We start from the raw sequence: 26,646 nt of genomic DNA, 5'->3' as shown, positions 1-26,646 counted from the left end.
ACACATAGAAAAGAAGAATGCTGGAGGTAGTATAAAAAACTGCAAGTTAAGAAGAGCAGCAAAAGTGTGCTGCATAATGGAAGTGTCCACACCACTAAGGGGAGACAATCACCAACTCATTTGGGACCAGATCTTTAGTAAAGAAATAAACAGAGAAAGATGATATCTTAAAAAAAAGATTCAAAGCAAAGCTTACCTTTTCTTTCTTCCATCCAGATTTCCTCTACATAGCATCCTGTTTTGTTTTTGCTAAGGGTCTGGTTCATAGATATAATTTCATTGTTTTTTTGTCTTTGTTCTCTTCCCATATGATTTTATAATCAATTCCCCCTAGTAGTCAGGAGAACTCGTTACATGAGGCTAGTTTGCTGATTTTCTTAATTTTTATTTGTTTTTGCTACTTGCAGCAATTTGTTTTCTTTAAATGTGTTTTTATGTCTTAGCATCATTTATCTATTTGCAGTGGCTTCTGTTTTTGCAGCAGGTTTATACTTCTATGCTCTCCATTTTCTGGGATTGCAGCTTTTCTTAAATTGCAGATGTTTTTGCTACTTTTAAAGACTAATAAAAAAAATGAAATGATTGGAACATTAAACCTTAAGGCAGAGGAAATACTTCCAAACCACCTTGCCCTTTATATGTAGTAGATGGCTCAGCAGATAGAAGTAAAAGAAAACCAACAAAACATGTTTACTAAAAAAGAAATTTATTTGAGTGAAATTTCATGGTGCATTTAGGTTAAAATAAGCTTGACCTGCCATTAGTGGTGCTACTTAGAATATTTGGTTGGGTAGCCACTATTCTGTTCCAATAAGAGTGGTGAAACATTATAAAAATATCCTTCAAGTAAATATTAAAAATAAAATGCAGTACAATCACCTCCAAAAGTATTTTTTTGTCAAAGAATTTTATCAATTAAATGTAACTTAGTAAATGTAAGTAGTTACTACCCACAACAGCACCTGGATGTTGAGACAACTTCAATAGGAGAGCACTTTGGAAGAAATTGTTCATCATAGTGATCCATGATCAAAAATAAACTGGAATCAAATGGCTTGTTTACATCCTCAGTGGCAGCCAAGTTCTCCAGATTCCTCCTAAGGACTTAATCATTCGATTAAAGTGTGTTAAACAGCTCCAAAAGGTGTAGAACATAGGCCATTGAGGACTGGCATCTATTGTGTTCTGTTCTAAATCTGTAACGAAAACAAATTAACTAATCATATGAAAAGAAAGAAAATTGCTGCAATAAAGTCATGAGATATTAAAATAGGCAGCAGTTATGGGTAATGTGGACCAAGTACAATAAACAAAATCATGAGTTCACCCTAAAGAAAAGAGTTTAAGAATTGACTTCTCATAGGATGAGAAACTATGGTGTTAAAATTGCTCAGAAATTCCTTACAAGCCGGGACAGCTCTATTTCAGCCACACCTTACTGCTGTTTCCTATGAGTAAAACTGGTTAGACCAGGGGTCTTCAACTCCAGTACTTGGGAGCTGCTGCCCTGTAGATTTAAATTGCATCCCTACTCTAGCACATCTGAATTCTAAAAAAGTGTAATTACCAGACCTCTGGCTGCCAAACATGACCATTTCCAAATAAGTAATTCATTAATTAGACCAGCTTATCTAAAATATGTAAAACAATAGCTCTTCGGGGCTGAAGTTGGAGACCCCTGGATCAGACAACAGAACAGGAGTCTCCATCTCCAGTCCTCAAGGATTGGTGTCCAAAAACTTTTAGATGTGCCTCCAAAATGAGCTGAGTAAGCAGAGATTGACAGAGATTGACTGCATGATAGTGAGGTAGATTAACCATTCTATCAAGGTATGTAGGGCAAGGGGCATCTAAAACCTGTAGCACTTCAGCCCTCAAGAAAAACACAGACGTAAACTCTAAAGCTCAAGTTGATTTCTTCTCAGACATGAATAATTTACGCTAGTGGGCTTTTGTGGGATCTTCTTAAATAGCACTTTAAGGGAGAATTTATCATAATTTGCATGCGGGATTGTGAGTCTTTGAAGTAGTGCAGATTGGAATATGATAAAGTGCATATAATGGTATAATTAGGCCCTGATAAGGATGATTGACGGAGAAGAACCTTGGGGCTCTTGCTGACCCCCTATCTAACGATCCTCCTCATTCTGGCCCATGATTTCTGTTACAGTTTCCAATGAGAGAGCATTGCCTTGAATAATCATCTAGACTCAAGTAGTTGAGCCCCTAATCTAAGGAGCAGCGGATATGACAAATTGATATAATACCAAAGAGATTCTCCATCCATAATGGCACTCTGGCTTCTTCACTCATTGGCTGCAGGCAGCAGATTCCTTGTGTGTTGATTACTGAGCAGCCAAAATTCTTTTTTTCTCTTCCCCCCACCACTTGATAAAGCTGAACAACAGACGCTAATCATTTTAGAGCATTTTTTAAACCCCATGCCTGTAATTTTCCTAAACACATGACCTGTTTATCACCTACTGTAGTACGTGGATGCATGTAAAACAAAATGACATGGAGTTGTTTCGGGTGTTACAGTAGGTATGTTAGTGTTGCAGAACAGGTTTTAAGAAAATATGTCCTTTGCTTTTCAGAGCTTGTTCCTCTTAGAAAGTAGAACAAGGTGTGTTCTATAAAAACAACTGGCTTCCTGGTTAAATTCCTCTATTCACAAATTGCACTTCAATTGTTACTTCATTAGGGTCTTTATAGAGCCCTGATATGGTCCTGATATAGAGTTTTTTTAATTAATAAAAACAATTTTTTTTTTTTTTACATTTTTTAAGTAAATCTGTCTACACACTAGTTTCTCTTATGTTGTATGAACAAATCTTTGTCTTCTTACTGTATGTTGCCCTACATAACTAGCTGGTTATTTAAAAAGTTGTAGTTTGTGGCTATTTACTTCCTTTATCATCAACCATTTATATCACCAACAGGCCCAAGTCTGATTTCTACATGACCATTAAAAGGCAAAGTATTACCTGAAACCATGAGCTAAACTAAAAGCATCCCAAAAAGCAAAACAGAATAGCCCAGTATGCAGCGGGTTCTCTGGGCAAATGGCCTGTACCACAACCCCCTAGGCACGCACAGTAGCCGCCATAATCAGGCCCTCAAAACCATAAAACATCTTCAGGCAATCAGCCTGCCCATATAGACCTTTTGATACTGCCTTCAGACATAACCAGTATCGAGAATTGTGAGGAACCACAACCAAAACAGAGAGCCTAAGACATTTTTGCATGAGATTGTGCTGGATCACTCTTCTATTGGATGGGGTATGCGACTTTACCAGTGTGGGACCTCTTTGGATGTCTTGGGCTCTGATCTCCCTACTGAATGCATTTTTTTCCCTTTCTGTTTCCATTTCTCTGTCCATTATATTTTGAATAATCCCAAAATAATAACATTTGTATAAGTACTATAAGTACTAAGTGCTATAAGTACTTCTTTGTAAAAGTAGTGAGCAGAGGGTAACTTCAAAATTTGATATGCTTCTTTTGAGTTCTTAGGTTAGATTTTCTATTTTTCTATTTAATCTTTTTCCACCATTTTAGCATTTTTCTAAAATATTCTTCATTCATTTTTTATATTTTACTTTTTAGCTATATAGAATAGAATGTAACTTTATTGTCATTACAGTGTCACGAGTACAAAGCAATGAAATTCACTATCTGCATTTAACCCATCCCGTTGGGGAGCTGTGGGCTGCCATTGTGTGGCACCCGGAGAGCAGTGTGGGGGTTAAGGATCTTGCTTAGGGACCCAGTGTGGCAGTCCGTGGGAGTGGGGCTTCAACTCACAACCTCTGGGATTCAAGCACAATGCCCTAACCACTAGGCCACTACTCCCCTATTCGTGTTCCCTCTATGCCACTACAGTGTACTATTCTATTTTTTCATGAACATCTATGAGTTCGAAATTGTCTCATGTACAGCACACAATGAAATGTGCAAAAGAATATAGACTCACCTTGCCCTACTTTCTTAGAAGATGCCTACAGTAAGATGTTTTAGAAAGCTAATTCCCTAAATCAAAAGAAAACAACACAAACTTAAACATACTTCTTGTATTTGCTTCTGGCTATCAGCTTAACAACAGCAGAATTGAACCAGAAGGAACCTCTAAGTGGCCATATAAGTTTTTATTGCTATTTTTAAGTTGAAAATGTTTCCTCTCTGTCTTTTCCCAATTTCAGAACCAGGAGCACGTAGAGTTCCTAACCAAGAAAGAGAGGAGGTCATCAACATACAAAAGGTCATCGCCGAAAAGGACTGGCATCCTCATCGGTAGTCTTGTGGTGCTTCTTATCCTCTTGGCTGTTGCTGGATTCCTCATTTGGTTCTTCCTCTGTAAGGAGTGACACTTTATTTCCAATTGTTTTTATTAGAAATATATTAATTGAAATGAGAGATCCAAGTATTCAGATTGTTCATTGCTGTTAAAACTGACACAACATCTCAAAGTGGATGATTAACACTTTCTGTGAAAGCAAGACTCTTTGATATGAGTGTGTAAGAGTGTAAACTTAAATTTCCCATTGGTGTTAGCCTATTTGACACCTCTGAAGTTTTACTTTGCAGTGGAAAAATAATGTCAACAGCTGTTGCACAGTATCCTTGTCATTTACACAGACAGTGGCTCACAAAAAGACCTCTGAAGTCATGAACTGGATTCTGTTTTAATTGCCTCGACAACCAATCTGTTGCCATCGATCATACGATAAAGACTAAGAATTCTACTTCAAGGCCCTGTTTTAAAGTTTTCTCCTTCATCAGAGAAGCAATCTTTCTGTGTTGTAGATGAATAATCAACTCTGTTCTATTTTCCTTCTGTCAGTTAAGGACGCTGATTCCCAAGCCACCGTAAGGAAGCAGCCAAATGTGAGGCTTTTTAGTGGTCACCTTAACATGGATGGTGAGAGGTATTACCAAAAGCTGGAGGATACATCCAGCAAAGAATTTCGTGGTTTGGCTAATAAAGTAGAGACCCTTGTAAGTATATCATCCAAAATGTCTCCTATTTATATTCTCTGGTCGACATTGCTGCAACTTTTGATACCTTAGCCTTTAGGCGTCTACTCTAAGTAAGATTACCTTTTAACATGGCTAGCAAGGTTTTCTAGAATGTCCCTTCCTATGCAAAATAACAGCTTAATTGCATCTCTGATTGGGTGAAAGAATAAAACTTTATACATTTCCTGAAGAGCATTGAAGATATAGAAGTTTGCATTACACCTTGGAGCTGTTGATAACTAAAGGCCCTTGCTGAGACCCTTCAAGTACAAAAAAAGACAAACTAGTGAAAATGACATGCAAACATGGGGAGGAAGGTTGAAGATTGACCACAGTATCCTGCAGCTCTAATGACAGGTGGTGCACGGTGAAGGTGGTGGAAAGCCTATCCAGTCATTCTTTTCTGGTGGGTCATTATTCGGGAAATATTTATTGAATGTTTCAAGCAGGTTCCTGAGGTGAGAGGCAATAATTCTTTTTATAGTTTTAATGGTTATGTCCTAACTCTACATAAAGTCATCAAACCCTTGGAACATTTAAACACTTCTCCATCCTCTCACAAAGACGATTGCTCCAGCTTTCTCTTAAATATTGTGAACATAGCGTTCAGATTTGTGTTGTTGTTTTAGTGAAGCCTATTTAGCGGTTAAGAGTAACTGGTTTTGAGTAATAAAATGCCTTTGTGAGAGCATTTGCTTGCCGTCCGGTCAAAAGCTACATAAAATTTGGGAATTATAGGTAACATAAATATGCAGCATAACTATGCTGTTATACTGTAATATTGTAAGACTGTGTTTAACTATGAAATAAAAGATAGGAAACTGCTCCTTTCTTTTTCCAACTCTTTTTTTCTATTATTTAATCCAGTCTGCGGCAGAATGCCTGTGAGGAACACTTCATTAAAGCTTTATGTTTCTAAAAGCCAGAAGAAAACTACCATTACTCCAAAAACACTTTACTCATTAGGAGCAGCATGACATTTTTGCAGTCATGAAACCGTAATTATCTGGAAACCCCATATATACCTTGTCATTAAAAAAAACATGTTCAGTATCATAATTCTCCATATAAGCAGTATATATTAAAATAAATGATATCCTTAACTTTTTGGTTTGTCTGCTTGTTAACACAGCTGGGGGAATTCTACAAGAATGATCTACTTCTTGCAAAGTATTACAACAGATCTGTAGTCACTGCCTTCAGGTAAGGGCACACCATCATATTCCTACAGATCAGATGTAGCGCATTTCATTATGTAAAATGAGACCTCCAACAGTTTCTTGTAAATTATACTATTAACTATGTACAATATAAGCCATTTTTAGAAAGGAACCTTTTCAAAGCTTGCTTGGATATTTTTTTTTTAATGATGGATTTTTCCTGTCAATTTTCCTATCATGAAGTTTTCCTTTTGATATCTAAACTACAGTGAAGGAGTTATAGCCTATTACTGGTCCCAGTTTAATATTCCAGTCACAAACCTGGAGATTTTGCCAGAGTTCTCAGAGCAGCGGATTTCGGATGCACTGGAAAAAGGCATTAAGTCGCAAAACCGCGCAAGACACAGTAATCAAATCAGGGTTACTGAAATTACTGCTTCACGTAAGTACCATCAGAACCAAGTGCTTGGGTTCAAATGAAACTTTGTAGATGTTAGCCCTAACTGGCTTCAGAATATTACATCAAACAGTAAGAAATAACAAAGAAGTATTTGTCATGACCCATCAGCATTGCTTTCCTTTCTATTCTCCATCCATATCATAGTTTACTTCTCTTAGCTGTCTTAATTCGATGATAGATCATTTAGAACTGTTGTGCTGCATCTGAGCTTGATATTTTATACTGTTTGGATTCCTTAATAATAATAGCCATGCCCCTGGCCATGCATTTGTTTTGTCAACATCCTGGCGCTGTAAGCCAAGTGCAAGGCCTTGTGACTCTGTGGTTTTTGGTCCTTTTTTAATATGATTGCTATTAGTATAATTTGAATGCTCCTTTACCAAATTGTTAGACAGAGATGTATGCTGCTTTAGAAGAAGGTGAGATGGAGCAGAAAAAGTATCACATTTTCCTCAGTTCCCTTAACTGCAATGAATTGGAACAGAAACATACATCAAATTCTATCACAAACTTTGATGACCCTTTCTTTCCCTTTCCCTCAATCTTCCCTCTCACTTCTTCCCACATATCTGTCTTCAGTCACAGATTATCGCATGGCCAGGAAACCCACAGCAGGTGAGTACAGTATGTCCTGTTTCAACCACTCGCTGGTGTCATTTTCCTGTTGGCTAGAAGCTCACCCTCCTGCCAGCCTGTAACAAATTATGATTCTGTCCTGTACTGCATTGGCTCTGTTCTTGTCAAAGATTGCAATCCGTGTAACAATCAGATTGAGATGCTTTAAGAAATAAAAACTTCATATACATTAGTAAGAATTTAGAAAAAATGTAGTTCCAATTAGTTTTACCCTTGTCTGTATCCGATAATCTGACTTGAGCAATATTCTTCTTTTTCTCAGAGGACTGTTTCTTCCGTCTGGAAGCAGTTAAAGCTGCACAAAACTTTTCATCTCCAGGGTACCCCAGACACTACCCGCCGAACTCTCATTGTCAGTGGCAAATCCGGACCTCAAAAGAGAATGCCATATCAGTTAGTTTTCCATTTTTCCACATTGAAGATGATTGCAAGGATGACTTTGTCTCTATCTTCGACTCTCTGAGTCCTGACGATTCTCAGGCCATCACAGTGTGAGTAGAGGTGAAAATAACTGGAGAGTTTGGGAGATTTGTTGGTTATAGTAAAGGTAATAAAAAAAGATTCTCCAAGTAAGTTAAGTATTTAGACAATGTTAAGAATCAGTGTTATAAGGCTGCATATGGTTGGGACAGGAAGCTGTTAACTGAACTGAAAGTAATGTTATGTGTTGGAAGGAATTACTTGGAGGATCTTAATCTAGTCACCATTTCCTTCATTGAGGAGATCGGCTGAGAATTCAACGAAAACTAAGACCAACACCATAGTACAGATCAGATAAGCTCCATAAGATTTGTCTTGAGATGCTCAAGGCATGTCTTTAAAATGATGGGGCTGTTATATATTTATATATATAGTCTTTCTCAGTATGCTTTGAGAGCTGGTACAACGCGCCCAGAGTAATTGATTAGGGTGGATGTCCAAAATTTAAAGAAAGGTAACTGGGAGATATGTTCCCACTATTGACAGGTCCATACCAAATTATTATTTTCCTAGCAAAGTTGACCTCAGGTGTTAACCAGTTGTTACATTTTGGAATCAGGGGGAGCAAGAGTTCTCTTTTGTTATAACCTAAAAATTTATGCCCAAGAGTTTTAAGAGTAATTCAGCTTCTTGCTCAGAGCTGACAGAAATCTTGCCTCAGTGAAGAGTTTTGGTTTTCCTGCTGCTAGGTGTGACACTATATTCTTAAAGCTGTGGTTGGTGGATACAACATTTGTCATTATGATGAAACCTAGCATAAATAAAATTGTCACACAGCATTGTAATATACACTCACCAGCCACTTTATTAGGTACCCCATGCTAGTAACGGGTTGGACCCCCTTTTGCCTTCAGAATTGCCTCAATTCTTCGTGGCATAGATTCAACAAGGTGCTGGAAGCATTCCTCAGGGAGTTTGGTCCATATTGACATGATGGCATCACACAGTTGCTGCAGATTTGTCGGCTGCACATCCATGAGGCGAATCTCCCGTTCCACCACATCCCAAAGATGCTCTATTGGATTGAGATCTGGTGACTGTGGAGGCCATTTGAGTACAGTGAACTCATTGTCATTTTCAAGAAACCAGTCTGAGATGATTCCAGCTTTATGACATGGCGCATTATCCTGCTGAAAGTAGCCATGAAGTTGGGTACATTGTGGTCATAAAGGGATGGACATGGTCAGCAACAATACTCAGGTAGGCTGTGGCGTTGCAACAATGCTCAATTGGTACCAAGGGGCCCAAAGAGTGCCAAGAAAATTTTCCCCACACCATGACACCACCACCACCAGCCTGAACCGTTGATACAAGGCAGGATGGATCCATGCTTTCATGTTGTAGACGTCAAATTCTGACCCTACCATCCGAATGTCGCAGCAGAAATCGAGACTCATCAGACCAGGCAACGTTTTTCCAATCTTCTATTGTCCAATTTTGATGAGCTTGTGCAAATGGTAGCCTCAGTTTCCTGTTCTTAGCTGAAAGGAGTGGCACCCGGTGTGGTCTTCTGCTGCTGTAGCCCATCTGCCTCAAAGTTTGACATACTGTGCGTTCAGAGATGCTCCTCTGCCCACCTTGGTTGTAACAGGTGGTTATTTGAGTCACTGTTGCCCTTCTATCAGCTTGAACCAGTCTGGCCATTCTCCTCTGACCTCTAGCATCAACAAGGCATTTCCGCCCACAGAACTGCCACTCACTGGATGTTTTTTCTTTTTCAGACCATTCTCTGTAAACCCTAGAGATGGTTGTGCGTGAAAATCCCAGTAGATCAGCAGTTTCTGAAATACTCAGACCAGCCCTTCTGGCACCAAGAATCATGCCACGTTCAAAGTCACTCAAATCACCTTTCTTCCCCATACTGATGCTCGGTTTGAACTGCAGGAGATTGTCTTGACCATGTCTACGTGCCTAAATGCACTGAGTTACCGCCATGTAATTGGCTGCTTAGAAATTAAGTGTCAACGAGCAGTTGGACAGGTGTACCTAATAAAGTGGCCGGTGAGTGTATTTGTCTGCACCCTATTTCTATCCTTGTCATAATTTTGAATTGCCTATTATCCTTAGTTCCCTAATTTTTAATTGGATAGAGCTGGATAGAGCAGTGGTCCCTCTCCTCTTTTGCAGAAGAATTACAGATACATGCATTATCTCATTCTACCTTGGTGCATTTATATATGGCAGAGATTTCATTCTTTCAGAGATTTCGGGAACCATTCAGCACCCTTTGTTTCAAGGGCTTCCCGCAAAATTTGTTACGTTTATTTTGCTTAGAAGAGCAGGGATTCCAGAGCACAGCCTGGACAGGGATTTTAAAATAAAAGTTGTTTCATTGTTGGCAGAATTATGGTACTATTTGTTTAAAGGTAAATTACTCCTAAAAAAAAAAGTAAGTCAGGTGTAGTAAGCAAAAAAAAAATAGTACTTGACTGTGAACGCATGCAATGCCGCAATTTGTATGTACACAAGTAAACACAGAGGTATAATGGAAGGGGCCAATAATACATATAGAAACAATAATGCACCAGTGAGAGTGGACATACAGAGATGGATACCCGGCATACAGCATACAGGGTACAATGGTTAACCAAATTTCCAAAACCAATAATAAAATGCAGGATGCAATGGTACACTCAATGTTTTAGGGTGTTTTTAAAGTGCATTTATAAAAAGCAGATCACCATAATCCAGCACAGGTAAAAAAGTAGAAAAAAAAAATCAATGTTTTCTTGCAAAAAAAAAAAAAGCCAAGGTACGATTTGTTCCTGTAGAATAAACCCAAGTTTAGCTTCATCTTTCTTACAATGCTCTCATAGTGTAGTTAAAAGACAGGCTTTGGTCAGTTTTAATACCTAAGTACCTGTACGTTAATATAATCTAATAATTTACAGAATATGGTTTTAGATATACATTTGAGAGGTTGATATAAATATAAAATTCATATATTTATGTATGATTTTAAAATAGATTTAACATTTATATTTAATCATAAGGAAAGTGTGCTAATTAACTGAATTGTAACAGTGTATATTGTATTGTGAAATTTTACCATTCAGCACCGCATATTCAGAATTGGTCTCAAGATTCATCTTACAATGTCAAAGAGGAAAGTTTCCTTTAAATTTTGTTTGAAATTAAAATTGAATCTTGATTTCAACAGATTTTGTTTTAATCTTATCAGAGGAGGCTTGGATATCACCAAAGCTGGACTTAACCATGACCTGAACAGTATTTTGCCTGTATTTCATTAGCTGATGTTATGAAAAACTTATAATGCAGAGATGCTTGTTTTGATAATTTGAAAGAATAAACAACAGCACAAATGTAAAGTCAACAGGCTGCCCTCAGTGTTCCAACTTGGGTTGTGTAATGATGAGTGTGGTGACTGGAAGAGAATGAACTGCACATGCACAGGTGCCCACTTCCTCTTCCTGAATTGTACAGCTATAGGGACTTATTGTTGCTAGTTAGCTTAACTCCAAATAATCTAATGTTCACTCTAAACTCTAAGTATTTGAGTTGTGTAATGCAAGTGATGGTTAACTCACAAATGCAAATCATGTAATGCATGATGTATGTATGTACAGCTACTGTAAATTACAGTGTGTCTTTTCAGTATTTCTACTGACTTTTTTGTTGGCCCTATTCACCCCTGAGCATACCTGCTCTTGAACAGAGTGGGAAAATGTATTTGTGAAATCCACTTTAGGCATTGTCATAGTATGTAAAAACTACTTGGTCATTACTAATGTTCCTAATTAAAGGGAAGTTTTGTTAGACTATTGTCATCTAGCAGTGAAATAGGAGTATTTCACATTCATTTCATTTTAAATAGAATTTTGAACGAGTAACTTTTACATGAGAGCCAATACTTTTACTTATAGTTGAGTACCTCTTCCACCTCTGATAATTAGTTGAGCTAAAATACCTCAATAGAAAAACAAATTTCTATAATATCCTCTCTTTCTTTGTATTTGTGTGATGTTGTTTTAAAGTAGTTCGAAAATCGACATACATTTTTTTGGCTACTACTTAATCCTTTGAATACATTATCATGTAGAGTATTCCAATGTAGTTATAAATGACAGTTTTTATCTTTACTGTCTTTTTCTTCTGATAACTATAACTTATTTAATTTCTCAATCTTTAGATGTTTAGTGTAGAGAACACTTTAGGAACTAATGACGAACTAATGGGTTGTTGACTAGTAATTAATTACACACACAGCCCATCTCATACTGGTTAGTTACACAGGAAACAGAGAGGAACTACTGGGTATGCCATTACCTACCAGTGAACTACCTATTTTATTATTTATGAGATATTGTTAAAAGAACTATAATGCATTTCAGCTCAGCAGTGTGGAGGTAAACTCTCTGGAAACAATGGAAAATTCACGTCGCCACTTCATCCAATCTTCTATCCTCCTTCCATGGACTGCAAGTGGACCATCAAGGTTTGTAAGACTCCTAAGTTCACCCTCGTACCTAATGTTTCCCTGCTTTAGCCCCCTCCTTCCTCAGGACGTCCCCTCCTCCCTCTCCTCCATCCTTAGCCTGCTATGGGAGGAGAGAGGAATGCTGACGCAGCACTATTGAAGGCAAGCTGCTCAGTACTTCTATCAACTATAGCCGCAACAGCAGCATCTGACATGCTGCTGTTGCGGCTATAGTTGAGCTGCTTGGTTTAGTGTGTGAGTTTGGTTTCTGCGTTTGTTTATGTGAAATATATACAGGTGATATTTCTGAAGTTTCAGAACCGTAAGCCACTATTGATTTGTTTGAGCCTTATTGTTGGATGTATAGGCGTCTTTTTCTTTGTGCATGTAGGTAAAATACTTGACTGGCACTTGACTGGTTTAAATCTTACTTGCATGGTAAGAATTTTTATGTCAGCATTCTTTTGTCAATATCTTTATATCAGAGAACAGAAAGAAAATGTATCTGGTGTCACTCAAGGTTCCATTTTAAGACCCCTACTATTGAATGACTACATTCTCCCCTTAGTTCAGATTATTAAAAAAAGCATAATCATTTACTACAACTATGCAGATGACACAGCTTTACATTACAATGTCAGCGAGTGTCTGTGATGGGTTCCTCAGACTATTGGACGTGTAAAACATTTCCTCCAACTGAATAAAAAAAAAAAGGTAACGATATTTTGATCATAGGAGGAGAGGTCTCAGTTAGCAAACATCTTCAGTAACTACAGCTTGAAACTATTGATTTTGTCCAAAATCTCGGTGTTACTATGGACTCAGACCTCAACCCTCAGAGGCATATAAAGGCCAGTAACCAGGTCAGCCTTTAAGCACCTGAAGAACATCTCCAGGATTAAAGGAATAATGTCCAAGCAGGTTCTAGAAAAAAATAATTCATGCATTTATCCTTAGTGGATTTGATTACTACAACAGCGTCTTCATATGTTTGCCTAAAAAGTTAGACAGCTGCAGCTGATCCAAAACTCTGCTACCTGTGTTCTCACTAGGAATAAGAAAGTACAGCACATCAGCCCAGTTCTGAATGCCTTACACTGGCTCCTTGTACAATAGAATTTAAAATCCTTCAAATTCATATACAATTCACTGAATGGATCAGCGCCTAAATACATAGAAGAATTGTTGTGAGTGTATCAAACTCCCAGACCACTCAGGTCTTCTAGTTCAAGCCTACTCTGCACACCCAGAACTAGAAACAAATATGGAAAAGCAGAATTTAGTTCCTATGCTCCACTTATCAGGAAAAAAACCCCGAGAAGACTTTAAAATTGATGAAAGCTTGAATTATTTTAAATCCAAATTAAAAACATTTGATTAGAGCTGCTTTTGACTCTTAAGGTTAAACTGTTAACTGAAGCATCATTAGTTTGTTTTTGTTTTCTACTTGCTATGCTACCGGCTTTTATTGTGTTTTTATCTTTACTTGCCATTAATCTGCTTTGATTTCAAATTTATTGTATTGTGTTATTACTGTAAAGCCATTTCAGTTGTCTTAGTACTGAATTGTGCTAATCAAATACATTTACCTTGCATTGACTTGACCTGGTCAGTAATGTTACAAATCAGTAACTTTTATTTATTTGCAACAGGTTTCTCAAGGTAAAAAAGTACGTGTGACTTTCAAGATATTCAGCATGAAAGAGCCTAATGTAGACACTAGCAGGTGTCACAAGGACTATGTGGAGATCATGGGGCAACGGTAAGATTTGATCCTAATTTCAAGCCTAAAAGTATACAACTGACAATGACAATGTCTTTGTGAATTACCAGATACATAAACTTTTTAAAAATTTCGATGCTAAGATTTTTTCTCTGTCTTTTCTCATTTTAACTTTTTCTTAAAATTGAGACATTTTATTAGTAACACAATGAAATTGGTTTACAGTTATAATTGTAAATTTGAGATTTTTTTTAACTGTAGATTCAAACAAGTTTTAATGAGGAGCTAATTTCTTACAAAAGCCATTAATTAGAAGGGAAGTGTTGTGTTTCAAAAAGGTGAGATTTGGACATTTCTTGTGCCTTAATTTGGATTTTAAAAAGTGGTTTGTTCACATTTTTTTTATTATTGAAAATAATTCAATACAAGGTTAAACTGCTTGTCTGGTTATAATATTTACTGCCTAACCTAAAACACTTACTCGATACAAAATGTTGGTGCATTGGTAATTTTGTTCCAATTCTGTCATCTCACATTTTTGTGTACTAAAACATCAGTCATGTTTAAAATAATGGGCTCTGTGTCTCAGATATTGTGGGGATCGATCATTCTTAGTTTTGACCAGTGATTCTAACGTCCTTGAGGTGAAGTTTCACTCTGATGAGTCCTATACTGACAAGGGCTTTCTTGCAGAGTATGAGGCCTTCAATCATTCTAACGGTGAGTTCATTCTGATTTTTGTTGCCCACATATAAACCAAAATTTGAAAGATGAGTGAATTGTCACAACATGACTAAGGCAGTCTCTGTCCACCATTACTAGTAATTATGTCCTAAAAAAAAAAAAAAGACTTGCGACTGATTGGCAGTAAAGTTAAAGAAATCTCGCTTGTGTCAAACTGGAAACTTTAAAAGGGAAATATGAGAGTTTGGCTATATGGCACAAAGCTTATTTATTGTGTGTCTTTTATTTACAGCTGTCTAACAGGTACATCCCTCCTGTTCTGACGTCAGCTTGTATGAATAACAATAATTTGGAATTTTCCTGATCTGCTTTTTAATTCCTGCTGTAAACATGTTGCTTCCTTTTCACTGTATCTCAATGCTGTCTATTTATGCTCTTCTTTTCTGTGTATGTGATTGTGAGCAGCTTGCCCTGGTGAGTTTGCCTGCAACAATGGCATGTGCATCGCAAAGAAACTACAGTGTAATGGCTGGAACGACTGTGGCGACATTAGTGATGAGAAAAACTGCCGTAGGTTGATCATACAACTCTTTTATTCCCTTAATAGCTCTTCTTACTATCATTTTCCCTTCCATGTCCCCCTTTCATTTGAAACAAAGAAATAGTTTATAAAAAAAGAAGAAAAAAATCATAATGGTCCTCTTGCTGAAAGTCAGATGGGCAGATAGATACCTCTCTCATCTTTGTCTTGTAACTATTGCCAGCAGCCAGTTAGCTTAGCTCAGCAAATAGAGTGAGAGCAGGGGGAATCACTTAGCTGAGATCTGTCTTGAGATAACGAAATCTAGGTAGCATAAAAATGACGAGCTGTGGTTTTATGGCCCAAATTATATATCTTATCCTCTCCTCAGTGGAGAGGATAAGACCCATGCTCCTTATAAGAGCATGGGTCATACTTTCCTCATGAAAAAGGGTTAAAACCTAATAATGACAAGGATCATGCGGGCTGCACACCAAGAAATCTAACATAATGGTTTTGTGACTGTGCTACTATTCACACTGTGTCTGGCCTTTAGTCTGGCTCCATCGAAAAGGAGCTGGAATAAACGATCCCTCTACATTAATAAGTATAGTGTTATTATTGTCAGAATGTTTTTAAGAGATCTGACCCACGTGCAGAAAACCACTCAGAGAAACCAGAGTAAAAGTTTAACAGGTTTATTGAGGAGTTCAAATGGGTTGGATTCAGGGGAACTCAGAGAGCTGGTGAACCGGAACTGGAAGTGAGAAGGGAAGTTCACAGAGGTTAGTTCAGGGTCCGTGGGAACTTTGAACGACATCTTGCAAAAACAGAGATAAACGGGCTCACGTTTGCAGAGAAAGGTTTCTTGGTTGAAGGGCGGACACGTTTTGGTTTGGTTGGTTCCTGAGGACCAATGCAGAGCGGACTGCCATTCAGATTTCCAGGAGAACTTGAACGGGACGTGTGGAGATTAATCCCCTGCTCAGTGTGAAGCTCAAACAATCCTTCCGGGGGGAGAAGGCCAAACATCCAGTATGCAGGATGACTTCCTGCCGAAAGGAAAAAGACAAAAACAATGTTAGACTCAGAGAAACAAAGACTCAGTTAGACTCAGCTAAACTCAGCTTGGCTAGAGTACCCAAAACTGGCGAACACTCTGGCGTCGAGGTAGTGACAGTCCGTCGCTGAAATACTCCTCAGTGATGAGCCAACCAGCCGCAGGTGTGCAGGAGGACCAATGAGGACAGGGCACCACCTGGTGGTGGAGGGAGAGAAAAACAGCAAAAACACAACCCACACAAACTGGATTCCTAACAATTATCAGCTCTCCTTTGCACAGTCTGGCATTCACTAGGCTCTTCGTTAACAGACTCATGTATACCTACAATTTGCACATAGCCTGCTTCATTGAACAAGGTTTACAGTCTTCAGCATAATTGTAAATATAGCATACAGATTTGTCTACCTGTACTTGGAAAAAATCCTGCCATCATATTAGCAGTGATGATGAGAAAGAAGAGAAGAAAACAAGGGCTTCTAGCATTTAATTTACAGCAGTACAAAAAAAATTCTGCACAGTTACTTTAGAGCTTCACTTATCAGTCTGAGCTGATTAGTGAAAATGTCATTGATTTTAGCTTGTGTGGTTTCTTTGGATCACAGTTAGCAATGAATTAGCACATAGGTCAGTGCCAGAATCAAACTCTAACACATGTTAACAAAAAAAAATAAATCACCTGAATCTTTTTAATGCTATAAGCTAGGGCTGGGCGATAATTCAATAACGATATATATCGATCGATAGACGTGTGGCGCAATAGAAAAAAAGAGGGTCGATAAAAGTTCGATAAAAAAGAAACGCAGTTTTCCTTCCTTCTCATTGTAGCCTAGCATGTAGGTTTATGCTAGTCACTGCTTCCTCCCAACCAATCACAATCGCGGACCCAGGCACGACGTCACCAAGCGCCGCCCTCTCAAACCTCAACACAGAGCACATGAAGCTGTGCAGCAAGGAGAGGCGGAGAAAATTGTTTCAAAGAAAGGTTTTTGTAGTTCGGCAGTCTGGCAGTATTTCGGTCATGGCAAGTCGGACCAAAAACAAACCACAGTCATCTAGAAAATGTGTCGGGAACCAGTGAAAACCAGTCTGATAACGAAACCAACTTTTTTTTATCATCTCAGCCGCTCACAGCCGCAGGAGTACCAGCTGTGTATGCCCCTACGCGGCTCTCCTCCGAGGAATCTTCGGAAAATATATATATATTTTCAGTTCTGGGCAGTTTCCCACGTAGTTCTAACAATTGAGATAAAATGCTGAGGGGCCAGAAACTTCAAAGTAATAACTCAGGTTAAAGCAGGAAACGGGGGGGGGGGGGGGGGGGGGGGGGGGGGGGGCATTTATTTATTTGTTATATTAATTTTGGTCACTTTTCTGGTCACTTAAGTTTATTCTTTGTCAGTATTTAATAACATAACTCAGGTCTCTTAAGTTATTTTTCTTTAAAACAATTCTGTTATGGTTAAAAAAGTTGGTTAAATAAAGATTTAATTCGAAGTCGAACTGTTTTTTTATTAAAATTCAATCATTTAGCAATATTATAAAAAGTCCAGGCAGAGCTGCACATAAAATATGGTTTCAAATCTTTTCAATAATTATCGATATCGATCAATAAGCATTTTTTTTTATCGATAAGCTTTTTTTCTATATCGCCCAGCCCTACTATAAGCTATAGTAGTCATGGTAATATAATTTTGTAGGCATGAATAGAGACAGCAGGAAAAACAACCTGCATTCCCAAAGGACAGAGATTTTTTGTAAAATCTGAAGTAATCCAGCTGTGTTGACTTAATGGTCAGCTGGTTTTAAATGGTTGTTCATGGGACATTAGGTCTGCTCATTGTGCTGTCATAATCACATGGCATGGTCAAAGACTTGAGCTGCTTTGAAACCAAACTTTAAAAATCTTTAATAGCAGTAGCAGTAAATGGCATGTACTTATATAGCACCTTTATTCAAGTTAGGAGACTTGACAAAAGCACTTTACACTACATTCATTCACCCATTCACTCACACAATGATTGTGGCAAGCTACATTGTAGCCACAGCTGCCCTGGGGCTCACTGACAGAAGCAGGGCTGCTGTACACTGGCGCCACCTGGCCCTCTGACCACCATCAGTAGACAATGCAGGTGAAGTGTCTTGCCCAAGGACACAACAACACTGAAAGTCTGAGTCGGGGCTTGAACCGTCAACCCTTTGATTTCAGGGCAAACTCCTACATCCAACGCCACTGTTGCCCCCAGCTAATGCCTGGTGCTGATACAGTTTGTTCCCTTATCCCAAAGCTCTTTTAATGCTTGCAAGAAATATGATGCCAGGTGCTAAAATTATCTTTGCTACAGGTCGACCTTCTGTATGATGTCTATATTAATTTTCTCCTAAATTTTTTATTTGACAGCTGATTGCGAACCAAACGAGTGGAGGTGTGGAAATGGAGTTTGTCTTCCTCAAGATGTTGTATGTGACAATGTAATGGACTGTGAGGATGGAAATGATGAGGCCACATGCAAATCCTGTAAGAAGATGAGATTAACACTTTTTGTTTTTGACATAATTTTATTTAAAAATATTTTTCTTGTCATTGTTCTTTAACTCCATCTTTCATTTTCTACCACCGACCTTTTTTTTCTTCATCAATGTCTTTCAGATTTCTCTGTACCGTTCATAGATGCTCACATGCTTTTGAGTTTTAATTCTGTGAATATGGAGGCATATTAGGCCTTAATCCCAATCAACGCAATCTGCTTACATTGAAGCCTCACACTGTGTTCTCACTGATTGCATAGTATTTTACCAGTTAAATGTGTGTTTTCACTTTTGTTCTTTTTCAACCCCTTTTGCAGCCCCAAATATGTGCTCTGACTACAGCTTTAAATGCGACAGTGGGAAATGCATCAACAAGGTGAATGCTGAATGTGACCATGTCAGTGACTGCTCTGATAATTCAGATGAAGCTCACTGCGGTGAGAAATTTCTCAATTTTCTTTTTTTTTTGGACAGTTCAATTGTTTTTTTTGTTTTGTTTCTTTTCTATTTTATCTTGTCAGTGTCATTCAAGCTAGATTATAGTTACTAAGGCAAGTTTCATGTTGGGCTGTCTGTTAGGAAAAAAGCCTCAGGGCATGTGCTACTTCATTTTTATTATTTGTTAAAAGCAGCTTCATGTCTAAATGTGTTATTTTATTGATATATATGTTTCTCATATTTAGGCCTCAGAGTTTCCTTATTTTCCTGTTTTTTATTTGTCTTTATACTGTGTTTCTTATTAGGATTTACATATAATCTATATCATTAACAGCAATGACTGGCATTCTGACCATTAAATAAGTTTAAAGTAAATCTCTGTTGAATTTAAGACTGCGGCATCAGGCCTTACAAGATGACACGCATCATAGGAGGGCAGAACGCAGACAGTGGAGAGTGGCCCTGGCAGGTCAGCCTTCACTTCAGGACATCTGGCCATGCTTGCGGCGCCTCAATCATCTCGGATAGGTGGCTTTTGTCTGCAGCTCACTGTTTCAAATTTTCCCATGAGTGAGTAACAGGCTCTTGCACTTACAGACACGCACAGAACAAACAACTAATATGACTTTTAAGACTTTTTCTTTGCATTATACTCAAATATTTTTTTTGTTTAATTCTGATCAATAAAACAAATCAATTCAGGCTGTTGATACCGTACTAACCATAACTATAACCATATTAGTGCAAGCACAGTCATGATACAACCATTTAACAGCTGGTTGTTTTCCAGAAATGTTTTTACAATATCAAAATGGTTGAGTTTACTAAGATAAAACTATTGTAAAGTGTTAAACACTAAGATTTGGAAATAATCTGGTATTTTAAAGCATCTTTTAACATTGTGTTTTTGTTGAAGTTATATTAATTTAACAAGGATTGTATGAAATGCATGTTCTGTCATCCAACTTTTTGCTTAAGAAAAGGACTCTTTAGGTAGGAACAAGCACAGAGAGAAGCAGATATAAACAGTTTATTTTCTTGGATATGCAAAAGGAGAGCAGAATATGGAAACAACTGCGGGGGTTCGGGAAGGCAAGACAAATTGCTAAGTGGAGGAGTATGGATGATGGCATGTTGCATTAAGTAGTTTAAGGCAGCTTATGGTTAGGAGAAGTCCATGATCCCGGAGGGAGAGATTTTAGCTTGTTGGAAGCAGATGATGATTGTGATGGTACATCACAATTTTTTATCTTTTTGTTTTTTCTTCCATACTAAAGACACCAGCATGAGTACGACATTTATTCCCTAATATTATTTGACCCTATTTATCTATCTCAATTAAATTGTCTTAATAATTTTGTCAGGGTTTCTGTGTGTGAGTTAGTGAGAGTTGTGCATCTCTATTGTAGAAGATCTTTGTGGAGAACTTGGGTAGCCTACACAGGTGAAAATAATCTTTATAATCATAGTGCTCGGCTTAAAAGAGCACCAGAGCCTTCATTCAGTGTTGGTATCTTGTGTGTTGTAGACGTTTATTTTGTTGCCTTCTAGTCTCTAGCTTCTCTAACATATTTCCCCTCACGTTATTGGTTTTTGTTTGGTTTTCAGTATTTTTGCCTCTGTTCCCCTTGGACTTTAATAAATCATCCAAACTCATCAGTGCTTACACCTCTCTGCATTTGGGTCTTCAAAACGTCCACACAACCTGATAAATTTACTGTTTAAATTGCCTAAAGTAGTCAACAAAGAAACCGTCTTAAACCAGACAATGTGAAAAAAGTTCTATTTAAAAAAGAAGTAAAAATAGCACCCAAATACTCACCCAAGAAACAGTGGTGTCAAAAGTACACAAATTTGTTACTTAAGAAGAAGTATAGTTAATGCAGTTTAAAAACACTCTGGTAAAAGTATCAACTTGACCTCTTTACTTAAGTAAAAGTGAAACAGTATGTGCTCCAAAAACTAAAAGTATAAAGTAACCTTTAGAAAAAAACAGCCAGATGCCACTATATGAATTGAAAGCTAAATTTTTCAACTATTTCAAAATGTTCTTTGAGATAGGGCCAAGGAAGAGGGAGGTCTTGTTGGTCTCCATCTCCCGATACGTTCTCGCCTGTGTCCGACCTTTCAGACATTTCAAAATCTTTTTCTGAATCCGTTCATTGTAGCATGGCATAGACTATTCGCGTTTGCAGTTTCAAGAACACCTGCTTGCTTCTGATGATTTCCTTTAGCTAACCAATGAGTGTTTGTGTTATACAACTCATCCAATTACACTAGTTTTCACTAGATGTGGATGGAGACAATGATCTGCATTAGATGGCGCACATGACGTGAAATAAATATTTATAAACATTAAACTGAAGCCAAGAGTAACGAGTGACGTTTGTTTTAAAAATGTAAGGAATAGAAAGTACAGATACTTGTGTGCTGTGTAGGTTAGCTGTGGAAGGAGCAGGACATAAGCCTACAGGGGATAGATACAATGAAAGTCTTAGCCAGAGTGGATCCTGAAGTGCTCTGGATACAATAACCATCTGCCTGAGGGAGCCTGCTCCTTCTTAAAGGTCACCACTGACTGAGGTAATGGAAGCTACCGTAAATCAATTAGCCTGCCACCCTGTGAGAGGTAAACTGCAACTTCACCCAGTTCTGAGAACCTAACACTCGGAGTCTCCTTCCTTGGACATGTTCCTAAAAAGGACAGCAGGTCCAGTTTAAAATACTGCTTTGAGCCACAACAACTACAAAAAAGGACTACCGCAGAAAGTTGAAGGATAAAGTTGTGAACAATCCTGAAAAAAAAAACAAAAAAAAAACAGGGATTAAATATAAGTAAATTATTTACCTAATGTTTGTAATGTTTCAACAGACATGGTCTTCAAGCCAATTGGATTACGTACAGTGGATTGCAGTCTCAGTATGAGCCAGAGAAAGCTCAGATGCGTAAAGTGAAGAGAATCATCCTCCACCCATCTTATGATCAAGTGACCTCTGACTACGACATTGCTCTGCTAAAGCTTAGTGAGCCTCTAGAGTTCAGCAACACCGTCCAACCAATCTGCCTCCCTGCATCCTCTCATGTCTTTCCTCCAGGAATGACGTGCTCGATCACAGGCTGGGGAGTTACACGGGAAGGAGGTATTGGGTTTTTACTCTCTGATTTATAGTTAACATTTGTTCTACAATTATTATTGCAGAAGTAATGTTTTGGCTTCTTTGTGATCTTCGAGTCACTAATTTGTCATATTATTCCTTTTTGCTGTTTTCTTTATTTGGCTTATTTTAACTGCTTCTTTATCAGGTCACTTTTCAGTGATCTTGTCTGATCTGCGCCATTCACTTAAAGAGGCATTGCAAAGTTTTCTAATGATACTGTTGCCAAAACCCAGACCTGCAGCACTCATCTGTTTGTTCTCACAGTGTGTGTTCTTAAAAAATAAATAGATAAATAAATAAATAAATAAATATATATATATATATATATATATATATATATATATATATATATATATATATATATATATATACTGTATATATATATATATAGAAAAAAACAGCCAGATGCCACTATATATATATATATATATATATATATATATATATATATATATATATATATATATATATATATATATATATATATATATATATATATATATATATATATATATATATATATATATATATATATATATATATACCGCCCAATCACAGACACTCTGGTGGGAGAAACACAGGTGAGTGATCATGGTCATCTGACTGAAGATGATGATCTCAGTGAGTCACTTACCTGGTTTTGCAGTTCAGTCCATCACCCTTGAAGGGGGTGCGATCCAGCAGATGGGCTGATAGCTGACGTCCCCAGTGCTGCAGCTCCTGGGGATTAGCAGGATGCCGATCCTGGTCAGGGATACAGATCAGGCAGGAACAGACAAAACAGAATCCAGATCAGGCAGGAACAATGGGTTCAAGGATTTCATCCCAATACCTAATGACAGTCAGGGTGCCGCGGTCTAGCCTGTATAGGTCTGTGCGTCCCTCCATGGATATGCCTCCCCAGACCATCAGTGACCCACCACCAAACCGGTCATGTTGAATGATTTTACAGTCAACATAATGTTCTCCACAGCTTCTCCAGACCCTTTAATGTCTGTCACATGAGCTCAGGGTGAACTTGCTCTCATCTGTGAAAAGGACAGGGCGCCAGTGGCGACTTGCCAATTCTGGTGTTCTGTGGCAAATGCCAATTGAGCTCCACTGTGCCGGGCAATGAGCACAGGGCCCGCTAGAGGACGTCGGGCCCTCAGGCCACCCTCGTGAAGTCTGTTTCTGATTGTTTGGTCAGAGACATTCAGACCAGTGGCCTGCTGGAGGTCATTTTGTAGGGCTCTGGCAGTGCTCCTCCTACTCCTCCTTGCACAAAGGAGCAGATACCGGTCCTGCTGATGGGTTGTAGACCTTCTACGGCCCTGTCCAGCTCTGCTGGCGTAACTGCCTGTCTCCTGGAATCTCCTCCATGCTCTTGAGATTGTGCTGGGAGACACAGCAAACCTTCTGGCAATGGCACGTATTGATATGCCATCCTGGAGGAATATGACTGCCTGTGCAACCTCTGTAGGGTCCAGGTAGCGCCTCATGCTAACAGTGGTGACAGTGACCCTAGCGAAATGCAAAACTGGTGAAAAAGAGTCAGAAAAGATGAGGAGGGGAAAAAATGTCAGTGGCCTCAACCTGTAAAACCATTCAAATCAATATCCCAGATGTTTAATTAACTTGATGCTATACTCTGATTACAAAGTGTTCCTTTAATTTTTTTGAGTAGTGTCTATACAGGTGCTGGTCATAAAATTAGAATATCATGAAAAAGTAGATTGATTTCAGTAATTCCATTTAAAAAGTGAAACTTGTATATTATATTCATACATTACATACAAACTCATATATTTCAGATGTTTATTTTGTTTAATTTTGATGATTACAAATGACAACAAATGAAAATCTCAAATTCATCATATCAGAAAATTAGAATATTGTGAAAAGGTTCAAAATTGATGGCCCCTGGTGCCACACTCTAATCAGCTAATTAACTCAAACCACCTGCAAAAGCCTTTAAATGGTCTTTCAGTCTAGTTCTATAGGCTACACAATCATGGGGAAGACTGCTGACTTGACAGTTGTCCAAAAGACGACCATCGACACCTTGCACAAGGAGGGCAAGACACAAAAGGTCATCGCTAAAGAGGCTGGCTGTTCACAGAGCTCAGTGTCCAAGCACATTAATAGAGAGGCGAAGGGAAGGAAAAGATGTGGTCGAAAAAAGTGTACAAGCAAGAGAGATAACCGCACCCTGGAGAGGATTGTGAAACAAAACCCATTCAAAAATGTGGGGGAGATTCACAAAGAGTGGACTGCAGCTGGAGTGAGTGCTTCAAGAACCACCACACACAGACGTATGAAAGACATGGGTTTCTGCTGTCGCATTCCTTGTGTCAAGCCACTCTTGAACCACAGACAGCGTCAGAAGCGTCTTGCCTGGGCTAAAGAGAAACAGGACTGGACTGCTGGTGAGTGGTCCAAAGTCATGTTCTCTGATGAAAGTAAATTTTGCATTTCCTTTGGAAATCAAGGTCCCAGAGTCTGGAGGAAAAGAAGAGAGGCACTTCATCCACGTTGCTTGAAGTCCAGTGTAAAGTTTCCACAGTCAGTGATGGTTTGGGGTGCCATGTCATCTGCTGGTGTTGGTCCATTGTGTTTTCTGAGGTCCAGGGTCAACGCAGCCACATACCAGGAAGTTTTAGAGCACTTCATGCTTCCTGCAGCTGACCAACTTTTTGGAGATGCAGATTTCATTTTCCAACAGGACTTGGCACCTGCACACAGTGCCAAAGCTACCAGTACCTGGTTGAAGGACCATGGTATCCCTGTTCTTAATTGGCCAGCAAACTCTCCTGACCTTAACCCCATAGAAAATCTATGGGGTATTGTGAAGAAGAAGATGCAATACACCAGACCCAACAATTCAGAAGAGCTAAAAGCCACTATTAGAGCAACCTGGGCTATCATAACACCTGAGCAGTGCCACAGACTGATCGACTCCATGCCACGCCGCATTGCTGCAGTAATACAGGCCAAAGGAGGCCCAACTAAATACTGAGTGCTGTACATGCTCATACTTTAAATGTTCATACTTTTCAGTTGGCCAACATTTCTATAAATCCTTTGTTTTTATTGGTCTTCAGTAATATTCTAATTTTCTGATATGATGAATTTGAGATTTTCATTTGTTGTCATTTGTAATCATCAAAATTAAACAAAATTAACATCTGAAATATATGAGTTTGTATGTAATGTATGAATATAATATACAAGTTTCACTTTTTAAATGGAATTACTGAAATCAATCTACTTTTTCATGATATTCTAATTTTATGACCAGCACCTGTATACTCAAAAATATCCCAAAAATCTTAAATGGAAATCTTCAGTTGTTTTCTAGGTTGGACCCATCTAACATGACACCATATCCGCCGGACAGCTCTGAACCTTTTAACCCGAAGTATATTCCGTGTAAATAGGCCACAGGCTTATATGTGCATTGACGCTGCACTACTGAGGTGTCAGTCTGATCATTAAACGATATATTAGTTGAATAGAGTCAAATAGTACAGGCTATTTTCAAGATATTTACGTTATATTTTAGTTATGACTCTCTTTAAGTCACCTTCCCTATCTCTAAGATAAGCATGGACTCTCACTGTGTCTCCTAAACCTTTCTTATGAAGGTAAGATGGTTACATGATAACATGCTGATCCTTCTCTTTCCACTTTAAAGGGCGCAAGGCGATTATGCTTCAGAAGGCATCAGTGAAACTCATTAATGATGAAGTATGTAATAAGTTCATGGGGGGCCGGGTTACATCCAGGATGTTCTGCAGTGGATTCCTTGAAGGAGGAGTCGACGCATGCCAGGTGGGACTGTATAACATCAGAAAAGAAGGAAAGGGGGGAGATTTTGACACCTTTGTGTTTGCTGTGCCCTCACATCCAAACCCAATCTAATTATCTATTACTTGTTCACATATGACACTCTGCAGGGAGACTCTGGAGGCCCCCTGGCATGCCTTGAGGAAAGCGGGAAGTGGTTTCAGGCTGGCATTGTTAGCTGGGGTGAGGGCTGCGCTCAACGGGACAAGCCTGGAATCTACTCCCGTGTTATCAAGTTCAGAGAATGGATCAAGGAGAAAACAAACATTTAAAGATCAGGATGATGTGAGGAGCAGCAGTAAGAATAATAGAGTCCTAAAAATGCTGAACACATAACATTTTAGTATGATTTTATTATGATTCAGGTCAACTCTCTTTGAGTTTAATCTCTTTAACAGTCAGGGTAGCGTACTGTTTATTGGGGCCCAACTGTTGATATAAATGCTTAAATTATTTCCTTGGCGATCTCCCACAGGAGAACCCTCATTTTAAACAATTTTCAAAGGTACC

At 38.4% G+C, this 26,646-nt stretch overlaps 1 protein-coding gene and 1 long non-coding RNA gene across 2 annotated transcripts in view; one reads left to right on the top strand and one right to left on the bottom strand.

Annotated features, from left to right (window-relative positions):
• The window catches only part of zmp:0000001114 (suppressor of tumorigenicity 14 protein homolog), a 46,050-nt gene extending 19,442 nt beyond the window's left edge, over nt 1–26,608 (top strand). Inside the window, exons 2-18 of the mRNA XM_038267591.1 lie at nt 4,205–4,358; nt 4,846–5,000; nt 6,154–6,224; nt 6,451–6,623; nt 7,221–7,256; nt 7,540–7,768; nt 12,105–12,213; nt 13,848–13,957; nt 14,508–14,638; nt 15,068–15,266; nt 17,307–17,335; nt 18,584–18,700; nt 19,029–19,148; nt 19,542–19,719; nt 22,022–22,290; nt 25,985–26,121; nt 26,247–26,608. Of these exons, the coding sequence (XP_038123519.1) occupies nt 4,205–4,358; nt 4,846–5,000; nt 6,154–6,224; nt 6,451–6,623; nt 7,221–7,256; nt 7,540–7,768; nt 12,105–12,213; nt 13,848–13,957; nt 14,508–14,638; nt 15,068–15,266; nt 17,307–17,335; nt 18,584–18,700; nt 19,029–19,148; nt 19,542–19,719; nt 22,022–22,290; nt 25,985–26,121; nt 26,247–26,408 (2,379 nt within the window). The 3' untranslated portion in view covers nt 26,409–26,608. The remainder of the gene's footprint in view (nt 1–4,204; nt 4,359–4,845; nt 5,001–6,153; nt 6,225–6,450; nt 6,624–7,220; nt 7,257–7,539; nt 7,769–12,104; nt 12,214–13,847; nt 13,958–14,507; nt 14,639–15,067; nt 15,267–17,306; nt 17,336–18,583; nt 18,701–19,028; nt 19,149–19,541; nt 19,720–22,021; nt 22,291–25,984; nt 26,122–26,246) is intronic.
• LOC119771543 lies at nt 15,822–16,876 on the bottom strand. The gene is made up of 3 exons (XR_005279157.1): nt 16,264–16,876; nt 15,972–16,174; nt 15,822–15,879 (listed from the first exon to the last, which is right to left on the bottom strand). It is a non-coding gene; the product is annotated as an uncharacterized LOC119771543 (long non-coding RNA).
• Nucleotides 26,609–26,646: the final 38 nt, after the last annotated feature.

This window comes from Cyprinodon tularosa, unplaced genomic scaffold (genome assembly GCF_016077235.1).
Source record: "Cyprinodon tularosa strain WSP-4 unplaced genomic scaffold, ASM1607723v1 ctg679, whole genome shotgun sequence".
Lineage (NCBI taxonomy): Eukaryota > Metazoa > Chordata > Actinopteri > Cyprinodontiformes > Cyprinodontidae > Cyprinodon > Cyprinodon tularosa.
The sequence above is the reverse complement of the archived record's forward strand: the minus strand, read 5'-3'. Positions and strand labels throughout refer to the sequence as shown.